This window comes from Geotrypetes seraphini, chromosome 10 (genome assembly GCF_902459505.1).
Source record: "Geotrypetes seraphini chromosome 10, aGeoSer1.1, whole genome shotgun sequence".
Taxonomy (NCBI): domain Eukaryota; kingdom Metazoa; phylum Chordata; class Amphibia; order Gymnophiona; family Dermophiidae; genus Geotrypetes; species Geotrypetes seraphini.
Window position 1 is genome coordinate 4331090 of NC_047093.1, and position 16607 is coordinate 4347696.

At 44.5% G+C, this 16607-nt stretch overlaps 1 protein-coding gene across 2 annotated transcripts in view; it reads right to left on the reverse strand.

Annotated features, from left to right (window-relative positions):
- DNAH17 (dynein axonemal heavy chain 17) overlaps nucleotides 1-16607 on the reverse strand; it is a 954442-nt gene that overhangs the window by 645871 nt on the left and 291964 nt on the right. For both annotated transcript variants that reach the window (XM_033960179.1, XM_033960181.1), the window contains one exon: nucleotides 12110-12196. In XM_033960179.1, coding sequence (XP_033816070.1) covers nucleotides 12110-12196 — 87 coding nt within the window. The remainder of the gene's footprint in view (nucleotides 1-12109; nucleotides 12197-16607) is intronic.

A 16607-nucleotide genomic window follows, 5' to 3' on the forward strand; every position in this document is an offset into this window, starting at 1 on the left:
TATGGCCGTTTGGTGGAGGATGGGCAGGGGAGGGCTTCAATGGCTGGAAGGGTGTAGATGGGCTGGAGTAAGTCTTAACAGAGATTTTGGCAGTTGGAACCCAAGCACAGTACCGGGTAAAGCTTTGGATTCTTGCCCAGAAATAGCTAAGAAGAAAAAATAAAATATAAAAAATAAAAAATTTAAATTGAATCAGGTTGGGCAGACTGGATGGACCATTCGGGTCTTTATCTGCCATCATCTACTATGTTACTAACACACAAGACTCTGTTCATGACACAGCAACATTTCTAGTTGAATGGGCCGTAACAGAAACCAGCGGCTGCTTGCTGCGGGCTATATAAGACTCGGAAAATGGACAGTCACACCCATTGAGCTATCAAGGAATTGAATGCCAGCCGAACACGGCAAGGTGCAGCAATCAGGAAAAATAGGTGAACAGACAGCCAGAAATCATTAGTCCTCTCCAAATAGTGGAGCAAGACTTTCCTGACATCCAAGTTGCGCAAGATTTGATCCTGTTGCTTCAAACCTAAGGAAGGAAATGCAGGCAAACGAACCTCTTGGGTGACCTGGAAGGCAGAAACCACCTTTAGTAGAAAAGAAGGTACAGTACGGATGGAGAAAGGGTACCCTGCATGAAAGAGCCTGAAGGACAATCTTGTTCGTCAGATCCTGAAGAGTAGCTGCATGAGTGGCTCGAAAGGGGCTTTCCCAAAGAATGAATTAAGATTCTACGAAGGATGACGCAAGGGACGCCACAAACGAAGCGCTCCTCTCATAAATCTGGTCCCTGCTGAAAGAGCAGTAAACGAATTAGAGTCTCTGTGTACTCAGAAGCACGAAAAGCCTGTACCCTGAACTTCAAGGGAGACCACTGCTAAAACCCTCTCTAGGCCTGCCGGAAGAAAAGCCTGGACCAACAAAATGGGAACCCTCTCAGGTTCCACCTAGTTCTTATCACACCACTGTGAAAAGCCTTCCAGGCTGTGTCATATGAAGCCATAGAAGAGGGCATCATTAATCACAAAAGTGTTGAGAAGACTACATCTGAAGAACCGCTCAATAGCCATGCTGTAAGAGTAAAGCACTGTAGATGCTCCGCGGGCACCAGACCCTGACTGAGAAGATAGCGACGAAGAGGGAGTTGGAGCCTCCTGTCTCGCAGAAGAAGGACGAGATCCACATACCACTGACAATAAGGCCATTCTGGAGCAACTAGAATCACTAGGTTGGGATGTGTCGCCATCCAGCAGATGACCCGACCACCCAGAGGCCATGGAGGGAACATATAAAGAAGCTCGTGAGCCATCCAGGGCTGAAACAAGGTGTTTAGCCCTAAGCTTCCTTTCTGTTCTGTGACTGAACTTCGCTTCCTCTGCTGAAGCCATCAAACCCAGCAAGGGCAGCCCACAATGCTGCACAAGCAGATGGCAAATCGTCCACGAGAGGGATCATGCTCCCAGGTCTAAGACTGAGGAAGGCAGCCATCACTTTGCCGACTCCGGCCACATGGGCCGCTGATAGTGACAAAAGAAGAGAATCCATCCAATGAAACAGCATGGGAGCTTGTTGACCTAAGGGAGCACTTCTTGTGCCCTCTTGACCAATTACATATGCTATGGTGTCGTCAGAGAGTACTCACATTGCTGTTCCTTCTAGAGTGGGCTGGAGAGCAAGTAACTGCAACCAAATCACCTGGAGCTCCAGATGAGTGATCGGCGAACACTTCAGACAAGGAGACCAGAGCCCCTGAATGGAGCAGTCCCCAAAGTGAGCACCCCGACTCGACAGGCTGGCATACATCATAACAGACATCCACTTAGATCCGAAGAAGCCAGCCCTGGCGGAGAGCCTCCCCCTGAAGCCACCAGCCCAAACTGCTTCGAGCCAGAACCATCCAGGGGAGCGGAAGCTTAAGGGAATGATGCTGTGGAGCCCACTGAGAGAGGAGAGACTCCTGGAAAGGGCACATGTACGCTGTGTGGCCTAGGGGATTGTGTCCAAGGAGGCTGTCAGGGACCCCATCACCTACTACTATTATTACTAGTACTTATCATATATATAGCGCTGAAAGGCAATGCAGTGCTGTACATTTTGACATTTATAGATAGTCCCTGCTCGGAAGAACTTACAATCTAACTTAGATAGACAGACATATAGGGTTGAGGATGCAGAACCCAAGATGAGAGGAGTTAGGAGTTGAAAGCACTCTCAAAGAGGTGGAATTTTAACTGGGTCTTGAACACTGCCAGAGACGGAGCCTGACGTAGTGATTCAGGTAGCTTGTTCCAAGCATACGGTGCAGCAAGGCAGAAGGGACGGAGTCAGGAGTTGGCAGCCGAAGAGAAGGGCACAGAAAGGAGGGACTTACCAGCTGAGTGGAACTCACAAGGGGGGGCAGAGTTCACAGGGAGCAGAAAAGTGAATAGAGATAGTGAGGGGCAGCTGAGTAAGTGCATTTGTAGGTCAGTAAGTGGAGTTTGAATTGCATTCAGAAATGGATAGGAAGCTAATGAAGTGACTTTAGGAGAAGGGTAACATGAGTAAAGTGGCTCTCCCAGAATATGAGTCATGTAGCTGAATTCTGGACAGATTGGAGGGGTGCGAGATGGCTAAGCAGAAGGCCTGAGAGTAGCGAGTTGCAGTAGTCTAAGCACAAGGTGATGAGGAAGTGGATAAGTGTTTTGGTAGTGTTCTGAGAGAGGAAGAGTTGGATTTTGGTAATATTATAGAAGAAGAAGCAGCAAGTTTTAGCGATATGTTTTGTATCTGGGCGGTAAAGGAGAGAGAGGAGTCAAAGATGATCCCGAGATTACAAGCAGACAAAATAGGAAGGATGAGAGTGTTGTCCACAGAGACTGAGAACGAGGGAAGCAGAGAGGTGGGTTTAGGTGGGAAGATAAGCAGCTCTGTTTTAGCCATATTCAATTTTAGATGGAGATGAGACATCCAGGTGGCAATGTCGGACAGGCAGGCTGAGACTCTGGTCTGGGTTTCAGTAGAGATATTTGGCACAGAAAGGTAGATCTGGGAGTCATCAGCATAGAGATGATACTGGAAGCTGTGGGAGGAGATCAGCACTCCAAGTGAGCAAGTGTAGATTGAGAAAAGGAGCGGTATCAGGACACAGTCTTGAAGTACACCAATTGATAGCAGGAAGACTGTCAAGACAACGACGGGAACTCACGGCAGCCATTTCCTATGAGTGATCTGCACGGGGCAAGAGTGTAGGAAGATTGCTCCTGCCCCAAAAACCTGCTAGACCACCAGTAAGGCTTAAGGGGGGGTCTAAAAATAGCCCGAAAATTTAAATGGATCTAAAAAAAAAATTGAGAATAACCAAATCCACGGATGCTGAAACCACGGATTCGAAGGGAGAAGTGTAGTGTATCTAGATCTTCAGAAAGCTTTTGATAAAATTACTCATGAGAGGCTCCTGAGGAAATTAAAGTGTCATGGGATAGGTGGCAAAGTTCAGTTGTGGATTAGGAATTGGTTATTTGATAGAAAACAGAGGGTAAGGTTAAATGATCATTTTTCTCAATGGAGGAGAGTAGACAGTGGAGTGCCGCAGGGGTCTGTACTGGGACTGGTGCTATTTAACTTATTTATAAATGATCTGGAAATTGGAATGACGAGTGAGGTGTGAAAAATTGCAGGTGGACTTTAGGAAATGGGAAGACTGGGTGTCCAAATGGCAGATGAAATTTAATGTGGACAAATGCAAAGTGATGCACATTGGGAAGAATAACCTGAATCACAGTTACCGGATGCTAGGGTCCACCTTGGGGATTAACACCCAAAAAAAGGATCTGGGTATCATCGTAGACAATACGATGAAACCTTCCACCCAATGTGCGACAGTGGCCAAAAAAGCAAACAGGATGCTGGGAATTATTTAAAAAGGGATGGTTAACAAGACTAAGAATGTCATAATGCCCCTGTATCGCTCCATGGTGCGACCTCATCTGGAGTATTGCATTCAACTCTGGTCTCCTTATCTCAAGAAAGATATAGTGGCGCTAGAAAAGGTTCAAAGAAGAGCGACCAAGATGGTAAAGGGGATGGAACTCTTCTCATATGAGGAAAAACTAAAAAGATTAGGGCTCTTCAGCTTGGAAAAGAGACGGCTGAGGAAAGATATGATTGAAGTCTACAAAATCCTAAGTGGCGTAGAATGGGTATGTTTTAAGCTTTCTCTGCTGGCTCCTGCTGTTAAACAGTTTTGAACTCTCTAATGTGGATTCCACTGTGGCACAGGATACTTGGCGCGTGGCCCTCCCTGGTGTTGGAGGAGTAGAGTTTAAGATCGCACAGTGGAGGTATATGTCACATAAGAATAACTTGTGTCATACATTGTAAATTTCTGTTTGTCAAATTAGGATATAACTTGTACTGAAAACCTTGCACCAAAAGGACAACTATGGCAAATTGTAACCAGTAAACTGTACATTATGCATATTAATATTAGGCCCTAGTATGTATCAAGTTATGATAAAAATTTGTACAGAAATTATGTATGTTAAACCTGTAACCCATTCTGAGCTCCTTGGGAATAACGGGATAGAAATCAAACTAAATAAATAAATAAAAACCCCACAATGAGATAAAAACAAAGGAGCTGATATTTTGTTAAACTGGATACTCAGCTTAACTTTATTTAGGCTGAATATTCAAAGAAAGTTAACTGAACAAAGTTGTGTGGACAATTCTAAGCCACCAACTTGGTTGACTAAGGTACAATTGGCCAATTGCTGCTGAGTAACATTACTGCCTGTTGTGGTCTGACAATGTTTTGACCAGGCAATAGCTAGTCAATAATTAATAATAATAATAATAACTTTATTTTTGTATACCGCCATACCCAGGAGTTCTAGGCGGTTCACATCAATTAAACAAAACTTAATAAGAAATTACAATAAACTATCTTTACAAGTAAAGAAGGTATTGGAACAAAATTAACAAGAAATTACAATTGATCATGTTACAGTTGATCATAATTACAGGCAATGAGGTGATAAAGATGGGCATGCGAGGGGGGGGAATGAGTAGGTCATTGGAGTTAGAGAGATGGGGGAGATCTAAAAGAGGGGGGAGGGGACCGGGCGAGTTGGGTCGTTTGAGGGAGGGGGGAGAGAAATGGAAGAGATGGGATTAGGGATATTGAGCGTGGAATAAATGCGTTTTGAGTGTTTTTCGGAAATCAAGGTAGGAGTGGGCCTTGAGCAGAATTTGGGCTAGCCAAGTGTTCTGTTTGGCTGCCTGGAAGGCGAAGGTTTGTCGAAGAACCTTTTGAGGTGACAAAGTTTTAGGGAGGGGAAGGCGAAAAGATTGATTCTGCGGGAGTTCTTTTTGTTGCAGTTCAGGATGAAATGAGGGGTGAGGTAGCTCGGAGATAGCCCAAAGACAGTTTTGTAACAGAAGCACGCGAACTTGAATAGGATTCTAGATTCAAGGGGTAGCCAATGTAGTTTGTGGTAAAAAGGGGTGATGTGGTCCCATTTGTTTAAGCCAAATATAAGGTGAACGGCGGTGTTCTGGATAAGTTTCAGTCTCCTGATGGTTTTCTTCGTGGAGGCCAGATAAATGATGTTGCAGTAGTCTAGGATGCTGAGAATGGAAGATTGAGTCAACAGGCGGAATGAGGTGTCGTCGAAGTATTTTTTTATGGTGCGTAGTTTCCAAAGAACTGAAATGCATTTCCTGACCGTAATATCAGTATGTTTTTCCAGGGATAGATGTTTGTCTAGGGTGAAGAACATAAGAACATAAGCAGTGCCTCCGCCGGGTCAGACCATAGGTCCATCCTGCCCGGCAGTCCGCTCCCGCGGCGGCCCGAACAGGTCACGGCCTGTCTGAGTCCCAATACTTTTAAGGTTTGTTCGATGGGGAAGGCCATACCTTTCACTTGGATTGTGGTGTCTTTGATTTTGTCGTTGGGGGTAGCTAGGAAGAATTTGGTTTTGTCAGGATTTAATTTTAGTCTGTGGGATAACATCCAGAGTTCTATCTGAGTAAGTGAGCTTGAGAGAGGTGAGCAACTCTGGAGTGAAGCTGATTAGTGGTATGACTATTGTAATGTCATCTGCGTAGATGAAGAATTTGAGCTTGAGGTTTTGCAGGAGGTTTCCCAGGGAGGCGAGGTAGATGTTAAACAGGGTGGGGGAGAGGGGGGAGCCCTGTTGGACCCCACAGGCATTATCCCAGCTGTATGAGAGGGAGTCGTTCTTGAATACCCTGTATGATCTCTTTTTTAGAAATCCGCGGAACCAACTGAGGACTTGGCCAGAGATGCCGATGTAGGCAAGGCAGTCTAGGAGGATGGAGTGGTCTACGAGGTCGAATGCACTGCTAAGATCAAGTTGTACTATCAAGGCGCTTGTGCCCTGGATGAAAAGTGAATGAAGGTGGTCGAGTAGAGCGGCAATGATGGTCTCGGTGCTGTGGTCCTGGCGGAAGCCTGATTGGTTGTCGTTTAAGATACTGAATTTTTCTAGGTATGTGGTGATTTCGGCATTAACTAGCCCTTCAGCTATTTTGGTAAACAGCGGGATGCTTGCGATCGGTCTGTAGTTAGACAGGGTGTTGAGTGGCTCTTTTGTGTTTTTTATAATAGGGGTTATTATTATATGGCCTTGTTCTGCCGGGAAATTTCCTGTGGATAGTGAACTGTTTATCCATGCCAACATATTGGCTTTGAAATGAGTTGGTGTGGTTTTCATGATGTTTGGGGGGCAGGTGTCCAGTCTGCAGAAGGCTTTGGTATATTTATTGTAATATTTATTGAAGGTTTGCCAGTCGATGGTAGTAAAGTGGTTCCAGCTTAGGTTCGTTCTGGATCCAGAGTCAGGATTAGATGTGTCGGAGTCTACGAGTATAGGAAAGTATCCATGGGGATTGGTTGAGGATGTTATCGAAGATCTTAGATTTTGTACTTTGGAATTAAAGAAATCTGCTAGGGTGTTGGAGGATAAAGTGGGTTCTTCATGGTTGTCGATGAGCGTGGCAGACTTCAGAGGGTGGTGGTTAATGGTACCCTCTCTAAAACATCGGAGGTGACCAGTGGAGTGCCGCAGGGCTCAGTCCTGGGTCCATTCCTTTTCAACATATTCATAGGGGATCTGACTCAAGGGCTTCAAGGTAAAATAACACTATTCGCTGATGACGCCAAACTATGTAATATAGTAAGTGAATGCAGTTTACAGAATTATATGGCGCAGGACCTGCTTACATTGGAAAGTTGGTCCTCAACCTGGCAGCTAGGCTTCAATGCTAAGAAATGTAAGGTCATGCACCTCGGAAGCGGAAATCCATGCAGGACGTACTTCTTGAACAGAGAAACTTTAACTAGGACTTCAGCAGAACGAGATTTAGGAGTAATCATCAGTGCAGACATGAAAATTGCCAATCAAGTGGAGAAGGCTTCATCTAAGGCAAGGCAGATATTGGGTTGTATCAATAGAAGTTTCGTCAGCCGAAAGCCTGAAGTCATAATGCCGTTGTGCAGGGCCATGGTGAGACCTCATCTGGAGTACTGTGTGCAACTCTGGAGGCCACATTACAGTAAAGATATGCACAGTATTGAATCGGTTCAGCGGACGGTCACCAGGATGATCTCGGGGTTCAAGGGTCTCTCGTACGAAGAGAGGCTGAACAAATTGCAGCTCTACACTCTCGAGGAACGTAGGGAGAGGGGAGACATGATCGAAACATTTAAGTACCTCACGGGACGTGTCGAAGTGGAAGATGATATTTTCTTTCTCAAGGGACCCTTGGCCACAAGAGGGCACCCGCTCAAACTCAGGGGCGGAAAATTTCATGGCGACACCAGAAAGTATTTCTTCACAGAGAGAGTGGTTGATCATTGGAACAAGCTTCCAGTGCATGTGATCGAGGAAGACAGCATGCCAGACTTTAAGAATAAATGGGATACCCATGTAGGATCCCTATGAGGGTCAAGATAAGGAAATTGGGGGGAGGAAGTGACGTCACCGACACGAATGGTCGGCTAAGGTGGGTGCTCCGCAAGCCCCGACGATAAATTAGCATTTTCCCGGCGCTTTGCCCCTGAAGTAGTGGCCTCGGACCTAGTAAGTGGCGAGCAGCACATCCTCTTTGTTGATGGCGGGGCAGCCGAAGAGAACTTTGCAGGATTACTCTTTTCTCCCGAATGGCGGGGGTGTGCACAAAATGGCGGCTGCGGAGGAAGAGAGTGCAGCGGGGCCCATAGAGGTACTCTCTGTAACAGCTGGAGAGGCGGGGCGGCCCTCGGCGGTGGAGTCTTTGGCAGAATTAAAGTTAATGCTCCAGGACATTCATACTGATATTAAATCTGTTCGTACAGAACTGTCGACCCTGGCAACAGACCTGAGAGGTGAGATTGCGGAGTTGAGGCATAGGGTGGCTGAGACGGAGGAGGGCCTTGAACAACATCAGGAGCATTTGCTGGAATTGGATACTAAAACTAAAGATCTACTTGCTCACCATACTTTTATACTTGACAAGTTGGAGGACTTGGAGAATCGTGGGCGGCGCTCTAACTTGCGGATTCGGGGTGTGCCGGAGATGGCGGAACATGCTAATAGTGAGAGAGTGGTGCAGTAGGTGGCCAGCATGCTCCTGTCGTCAAATACGGTGGTCATGGCTCCTGATGCTATTCATCTGGAATGGGCACATAGAGCATTGATGGCCCCCAGGGGGAACAAACCCCGTGACATAATAGCCTGCTTTGCGAACTTTAAAACTAAAGAGGCGGTCATGCAAGCAGCACGGGCGCAGCCTAATCTGAAATTGGATTCCTTTGACATTGAGTTATATCAAGATTTGGCTGCAGTGACCTTGAGACGGCGAGCGGAGTTACGTCCAGTACTTCGCTATTTGCGGGAGCGATCTATCAAATATCGTTGGCGATATCCTTTTGCGTTGCTGTTCTATCTGGAAGGAAGATTACGTACAGTGCGATCATTGGAGGATGCAGCTCAGATTTTCCCTTCTGTTCAGTTCTCTGGAGAGGTACCATCATCCAGTAGTCGGCCTGGACAGGCGCCTGTGTCAGGAGAACGTCCCCAGCGACCCCGCTGGCAACGGGTGGCCCGGATAGGGGATCGCCTCACTAGGAATTCACCGGGTGCAGCGGCTAGTTCGGGTATGGGACCCTGACACTTTTTGCTTCTTTTTGTTTGGTCATGAGGAGGCTGGATTTGGATGTTCTCCCTTTTTTTTTTTTTTTTTTGGACTATTGATGGGGTCCTGGAGCTGTGATTGGGGACTGGTTTATTTCTGAGGTTCTGTTCATTTTTGATATGAGGGTTTGATGGGGAGAGAGTTTATGTAATGTTTTGGGTCTGTTATGCTGGTGGGAGGGGGTTTTGTTGGGGGACTGTCCTGGGATTTTTCATGTGCGTTGGGTTGGTGGAGAGTGGTTTCATTTGGGGATCCTCCTGTTGGGGTTTGATTTGCGATTGTGTTGTTGCTGGGTTAATCTGCTTTTGGAGGAGGGGGTGCATTGGGAAGGGGTTGGATGTGGATGTTTGGGAGTGTTGGGAATCTTGGGTATTATATGAGAGGGGTTTGCGGTAGCTCTTTCTTCTTCCTTGGACCTTGGTCTTTCAGTTGGGGATAGGCCTGGGTATGGTGTTTGGGGGCTTTGAGGGATGGGAGGAGGAGGGGAAGGGTGGGGAGGGAATAATGGAAGTCGTCATGTTTTTAGGTGGCTGATGTGGAATGGGGAGTCCTCTGGGGATGGTGCAGGTGGGGTTCTTTGGCATTCTGAGCGGTTATGGGTGCTAGTACAGTGGAACTGGGTCGGGGAACAAGGCAGGGTTGCCCTTTATCGCCATTGCTGTTTGCTTTGGCTATGGAACCTTTTGCAGGTTTGATTTGGCAGCATGGCCATATTCAGGGGTTGGAAGTAGACAACCGGGGTCTTACAAGATTTTGCTGTTTGCGGATGATGTTCTTTTGTTTTTGCGGAATCCTAGGGATTCCTTACCATATTTGATTCAGGCTCTGGAAGATTATGGGCGGGTTTCTGGTTTTCAGGTAAATATGGATAAGTCTGAAATTCTTAATATTAATCTCTCATCTGTACAGGTTCAGCAGCTTCAGGGTCAATTTGCTTTCTGTTGGGCGAAGAGATCTCTCAAGTACTTGGGGGTGCAGCTGACAGCTAGCCCTGACTCGTTATTTACGGTCAATTTCCCTCCACTGCAGCAACGACTCTTTCAAGATTTGGATAGATGGGAAGGTATGACCATTGGGTGGATGGGCCGCATAGCAGCTGTTAAGATGTTGCTTCCGAAGCTTTTATTTCTTTTTATGGCTTTACCTATAGTGATACAGATGGGATATTTTTGCATATTGAATCGTAAAGTATTTGCTTACATTTGGAAACGTAAACCTCCGCAGGTACGGCGAGCCCTTTTATATCAGCGTAAACAGCAGGGAGGGATGGGAGTTCCCAATTTCCACCTTTATTATCAGGCGGCTTTATTACAAGCAGTGGCTGCATGGATTGGCTATGAAGATCGTCTCTGGATGTATTTGGAACAGGCTTGTTTGCCTGATATCTCGCTGTGGAGATTTCCGTGGGCCCCAGTTTCCATCTTGAGGGCACATTTGAAGGTAGACAATCCTTTTTTGAGAGTGGTTTTAAATACTTGGTATCAGTTGAGGCGGAAAATGTTTCCGGAGCGTAGACATTTTTCATTGTCTCCTATAAGTTTATTAGAGGGCTTTGTACCAGGGGGAGTGGACCCTATCCGGCATCAGTGGGTCCGAGCAGGGTTGCGTACAGTTGGTCAAATTTGGCAGGATGGAGCTTTGCTTCCTTTTGCTCAACTACAGGATGAGTATGGGCTTGAGCACATTTGCGCAATTGAGCACCTTTTTATATAAACAGGCATATTGGGACTTGCTCTTGGGGGATATAAAATTGGAAGTGGCATTGCAGAAAGGGATTGGGCGGGGAGGGATTTCTCGCTTATATCAGGCTTTATTATTGCGGGAAGATCCAGAGGACAGTTATCGCTCTATAAGGGAGAGGGAAATTGGAAGTTTTGGATGACAAGGAGTGGGGTTCTTGTTATCGAAGTCTTTTTTCTTTGCCTCTCACTTCTATTCTTTTGGAAAACGGGTATAAACTTTATTATCATTGGTATTTGACACCAGTGAAATTAGTTTCTTTTGGGGTTGCTCTTTCGGATCTCTGTTGGAGGGGGTGTGGACAGGTGGGTTCTTTTCAGCATATTTGGTGGTCCTGCCCTAAGGTTAAGGACTATTGGAATATGGTGGGGCAGATATTGGTCCAAATTGTGGGGAAGCATATTCCGATCTTGATGGAATGTTGTCTACTTAATATTCCTTTTCCGGGGTTTTCCCCCCAGGGGGAATTTTGAGGCTTGGGTTGTTTCACCATAGGAAGAGTATTGCTTCTGGTCATGCTTTTTCCTTTCTTTTTTTTGTGTGCTGATCTTTGTATATAGCTAGAAGATATGTGTCTAGACGAGGGGTCATGACGTCTGGTTTTGTGTGATTTGTGTTGTTATGATGGTGTTTCACTTTGTACTTTCTGCTTAAAAAAAAATTTTTAATAAACATTTTTGGAAAAAAAAAAAAAGATAAGGAAATTGGGTCATTAGGGCATAGACAGGGGGTGGGTAAGCAGAGTGGGCAGACTTGATGGGCTGTAGCCCTTTTCTGCCGTCATCTTCTATGTTTCTATGTAAGAGACAATCTCTGCTCAATAGAGCTTTCAATCTATTTTTTTTAAAATAATTCTTTATTCATTTTAAAACTGACAAACAAGTGATAAACATTATAACAATACAATACAAATAAGATATACAACACTTGATATTCTTATACATATAATCTAATTAAAACAGACAAACAAGACAAATAAGGGTTATGGAATTGAAGACTGACAAAACCTTCAACTCCTTAGCTCCTAAGCAGGATAAGTTCACTGAAGTCATCTTTTTAGACTCAACAATCAAAAGAAATTAGAAAAAGAAAGAACCCCGATATCTGCAATGCTACATAGATAACCTAGAAGAATGTCATGTTAATATCTATCAAATTTAATGAACAATAAAAGATAGGTTACCAAATCCAAGTCTTTATATGGAACTGGGTGGTCATAGACAAATGGAGCACTCTCTCTGAACTGCTCTCGAAATTCAAGTTGTCTGACCTAGAAAAAATATGAAAGCAAATGTCAGAATGCTTTGTAATGCAGTTCACTTAGACTAGCAATGGGAACACATTCTCCAAAGACAAAGCATTCCTGTCAAGTACTATGTCATAAGCAATATGTTGTGCAGGGCTGAGGTATTTCCTTCTGCTAAACTGAGGCTGGGCTGCACCTTGAGAGACGTGTTACAGCACACAAAGTTCAAGCAATGTCGACCTCAGTAGCTCTCTTATGTTCTACTCCTATTAATGAGATTTGCAAAGCAGCTACTTGTTCCTCAATTCATACATTCACATCTCATTACTGTCTAGATGCTTAGTCTAGTCAAGATGGTCATTTTGGCCAAACAGTGTTACAAAATTTATTTTCTTCATAGTAGCCAACTCTCTCCCTCTATCCCTTTAGGTACAGCTGGGGAGTCCAAAACCAAAGAAAACTGATCCCAAGATATCCACAGAGAAAAAAGTCCAGAAGAAACCAAAAAGAACATTGTGGAGTGACGATATTCCTGAAATTGACTTTATTATGTCAAAGTTCCAAAAGTACAATAAAGCAATCCACATAAATTTGAGTAGGTCTGTTAAGATTGAGATCTCTTAGTTTCAGTAAGAGTATTTCAATTTTGCTCATGCTTTGTCAATTTTTGTGTAGCTGATTCTACTTTTTCACCAAAAAGTTCCTCTCCAACACATGTGGAATATTTGTTAATCTGTTTTGGAAATTAAGATCCATATCTGAAACTCATAGCCATGCCAAACGTCTCATTGCTATGGCCAGAAATGAGGCTCTAGATCAGGGGTGCCCAACACGTCGATCGCGATCGACCGGTAGCTCAGGAAGGCAACATGAGTCGATCGCAGAGCCCATCCTGGGCTCTGTGATAGACTCGTGTTGCCGTCCTGATCTACTGAGCCTATCAGCCTTCCTCTCCCCGACGTCAAAGACGCCGACGCCGGGCATCCACTTTAGGCTGTTTCTGTCATTTCGGGGGGGGGGGGGAGCGTGGCAGCGGCAGCAGCAGCCTGAAAAAGAAATCATCCTGGCCGGGGTCGGTGTCATGCTCTGGAGCTTCTACAGCCATCCTATCTCCCTCTCCCTTCTACCTGCTTCTGGCCACACCCCCTGCTCCGCGGCTCTCTTCAGCAACTCAGCAGCAGCGATCAACACAAGCTTCTGACGTCGGGGCCTACCCTCTGCGAGTCCAGCTTGTTTCAACTTCCTTTTTCCACAAAGGCGGGACTCGTAGAGGGAAGGCCTCGATGTCAGCAGCTTGTCTTGATCACCGCTGCTGACGAGTTGCTTAAGAGAGCCGCGGAGCAGGGGGGGCGTTGCCAGGTGCAGGTAGAAGGGAGAGGGCCAGATGCAGGACTTGTGGGTGAGGGAGGAGAAGAGAGAGAGAAAGAGAGAGGGGAGGAAACAAAAGGAAATATTTCATACTGGGCTGGGCCGGAGTGGAGGGAGGGTGGAAAGATTCTGGCTACAGGGTGCAGTAACAAAGGAAAAGGGGGGAAAGCTGAAAATGGAGATAGTGACACAAAAAAGAGAAAGGGTAAGCAGGACCTACTGAATAAGGATAGAGATACAGAGGGGACATGAAGAGGAGGTGAAATAGAGACATAGAAGTAATGTTGAAAAAGTGTGGGGGGGGAGATAAAGACATTGAAAGGGCAAATGGTGAACATGGGGTAAAGACAAGGACAGAGACAAATGAAGATTCTGAAAAAGTGGTGAGATAGGGATATAGGTGAGATGGACACAAAGAAGGGTGATGCTGGAAAATAGGTGGAATGGTAATTCTGACAGACACAGAAGGGAAATGCTGGATCAAGGAGAGATGGGGCTCAGGCTGGATGAAATGAGGAGAAATGCCTTGTTGGCCCAGAACTTCCTCTCCTACGTCAGAATTGACGTCAGGGAGCGGAATGCTGGTCAGCGCGACGCTTCTGCAGGGAAAGCTTGGGACGGCGGTGGCTTGGGGGCTGTTCCCCGATGGCGGTGGCAGCAAACCGAGTGGCTTGGGGGAGGGCACGGAGAAAGAAAGAAAGGGGGCAGACAGGAAGACAGAAAGAAAGGGGAACAGGGAGACAGAAAGAAAAAGTTGGGGGAGAGAATGAGGTCTGGAGGAGAGGAAACATACAGGAGGCTGAAAGAAAGGAAGAAAGATTGGATGCACAGTCAGAAGAAGAAAGTGCAAACAGAGACTCATGAAATCACCAAACAGCAAAGGTAGGAAAAATGATTTTATTTTCAATTTAGTGATCAAAATGTGTCGGTTTTAAGAATTTATATCTGCTGTCTATATTTTGCACTATGGCTCCCTTTTACTAAATCGCAATAGCATTTTTAGCGCAGGGAGCCTATGAGCATTGAGAGCAGTGCAAGGCATTCAGCGTAACTCCCTGTGCTAAAACCTACTATTGTGGTTTAGTAAAAAAGGAGGGGGTGTATTTGTCTATTTTTGTATTTTGTTACTGAGGTGACATTGCATAGAGTCATCTGCCTTGACCTCTTTGAAAAAACCCGGAATATGAATAATTAACATTTTCTCTGCCTTTCAGTGTGCTTTGTGTTTTTTTTTAATTTTATTGTTGGTAGATCATTTTGACTTAGTCATTATAAAAGTAGCTCACAAGCCCATAAAGTGTGGGCACCCCTGCTTTAGATGTTAACTTGAAAGTAATTTCTTGTTTGAGATAAAGCATGTGTTAGATGTTTAAATTCAGGGACTTGAGTTGGTAGAATATACTGCTCAAATTCTGAAATGTTTTTGTTGTTTTGTGCAGAATTTCTTTAAATAGAGGATCAAAAGGCAATTTCAGAAGCTCTTTGGGAGGTTCATCATAATCCAATGCCTCTAACTCTCAGCTCTAGGCTCCATATCTGCTTCTAACTTCAAAGGAAGCTCCCTCCCTAATTGTCTAATGTATTTATGAGAGCCTATGGAGTGCGACATGAGAATCTCCTGCTAATATTATGCTGGGAGACTTAACCCTGAGAAAAACTGAAACATGACATGTTGGTGGAGGCACTCCCATGACTTACTTTAAGATAAGTCTTTCTTATAAAATTATTATTATTATTATTTTTTTTTTTTAATTCTTTATTTAATTTTATAGTTTGACATAATAAACAGTCAATTCAAAGAAATATTCCAATACCAGTCTCAACCATTGTTACATAATAATCAAAAAGGTAAATTAAAATAGCAAAAAAAGAAAATAAACAAAACAATAGTGCAGTACAATAGGAAAAATTTTCCCTTATAATTCTAAATATACTGGATTGGAAAAATTAGACCTCAATAAAGGGGGAGAAAGCTACTTGCGCTGAATTTTCAATCAAACATTACAAAGAAAATACAGATGGTATTGGGTAGGAGCAAGGAACCTAATAAAACTAAGCGGGTTGTAACTACAATTCTCTCAGGAATATTAACTTTGCTCTTTTGCAGAAATAAATTTTATCAACTGCTGAGGTTCAAAATAAACATGTCTATTCCCCTGATAGACCATCATACATTTACAGGGGTATCTGAGTACGAACGCAGCACCCAACTGTATGACCCTCGGTCTCAAAATGAGAAACTGTTTTCTTCTCTTTTGGGTCAATCTTGACACATCAGGATACATTCTCACAGTTTTTGTCATAAATGGTATATCCTTAAACTTAAAAAACATCTTAAGCATCCATTCTCTGTCAGAGTCTATAGCAAACTGTACTAGCAGCGTCGCAGTTGCCGGTGGTTCATTATCCGACCTCTCAAGGAAATTTGTTAGGTCCAAACTATCAGCAGACAAATTCTGCTGGCCTGGTTCCTGACCCAAAGTCCTAGTTGGCAAATAATATATTTTAGTGAGGGGTGGATAAGAAGTTTTGGGCACTTTCAAAATCTCTTTCAGGTATTTCTTAAACATATCTTGTGGAGAAATAGTTGAAAGTTTTGGAAAATTTATAATCCGAAGATTACATCTTCTGGTCATGTTTTCCAGCATTTCAACTTTAAAATTAAGATTTCCACTATCCCTGACCCACACCGAGGCCTGGGACTCCACAGATTTTATTCTGGTCTCATGTCCATCCACTTTTGTTTCCACACTAGATAGTCTATTTTTCAATTCCATATTTTCAGAAACAACAGTTGTATATCTTGTGGTAAGTTGCTGCATTTGAGATCCTAAAGAGAGTTGTAATGTAGATATTGCTTCCCATAATGTTTCCATAGTGAAAACTTTGGGCCTCTGCATGGGAACTAGTTCAGACCCCTGACCCTCTGTTGCAAATAAGTTACCTGAAACCTCAGCTGGAGATACATTCAATTTCAAGAAATCCTGAGGAATTTGCAGTTTCAATTTCTCCAAGTGCTCAGATAATCCACTTGGCTTCCCTTCACCGCCCACCGAGACGTCTCCCG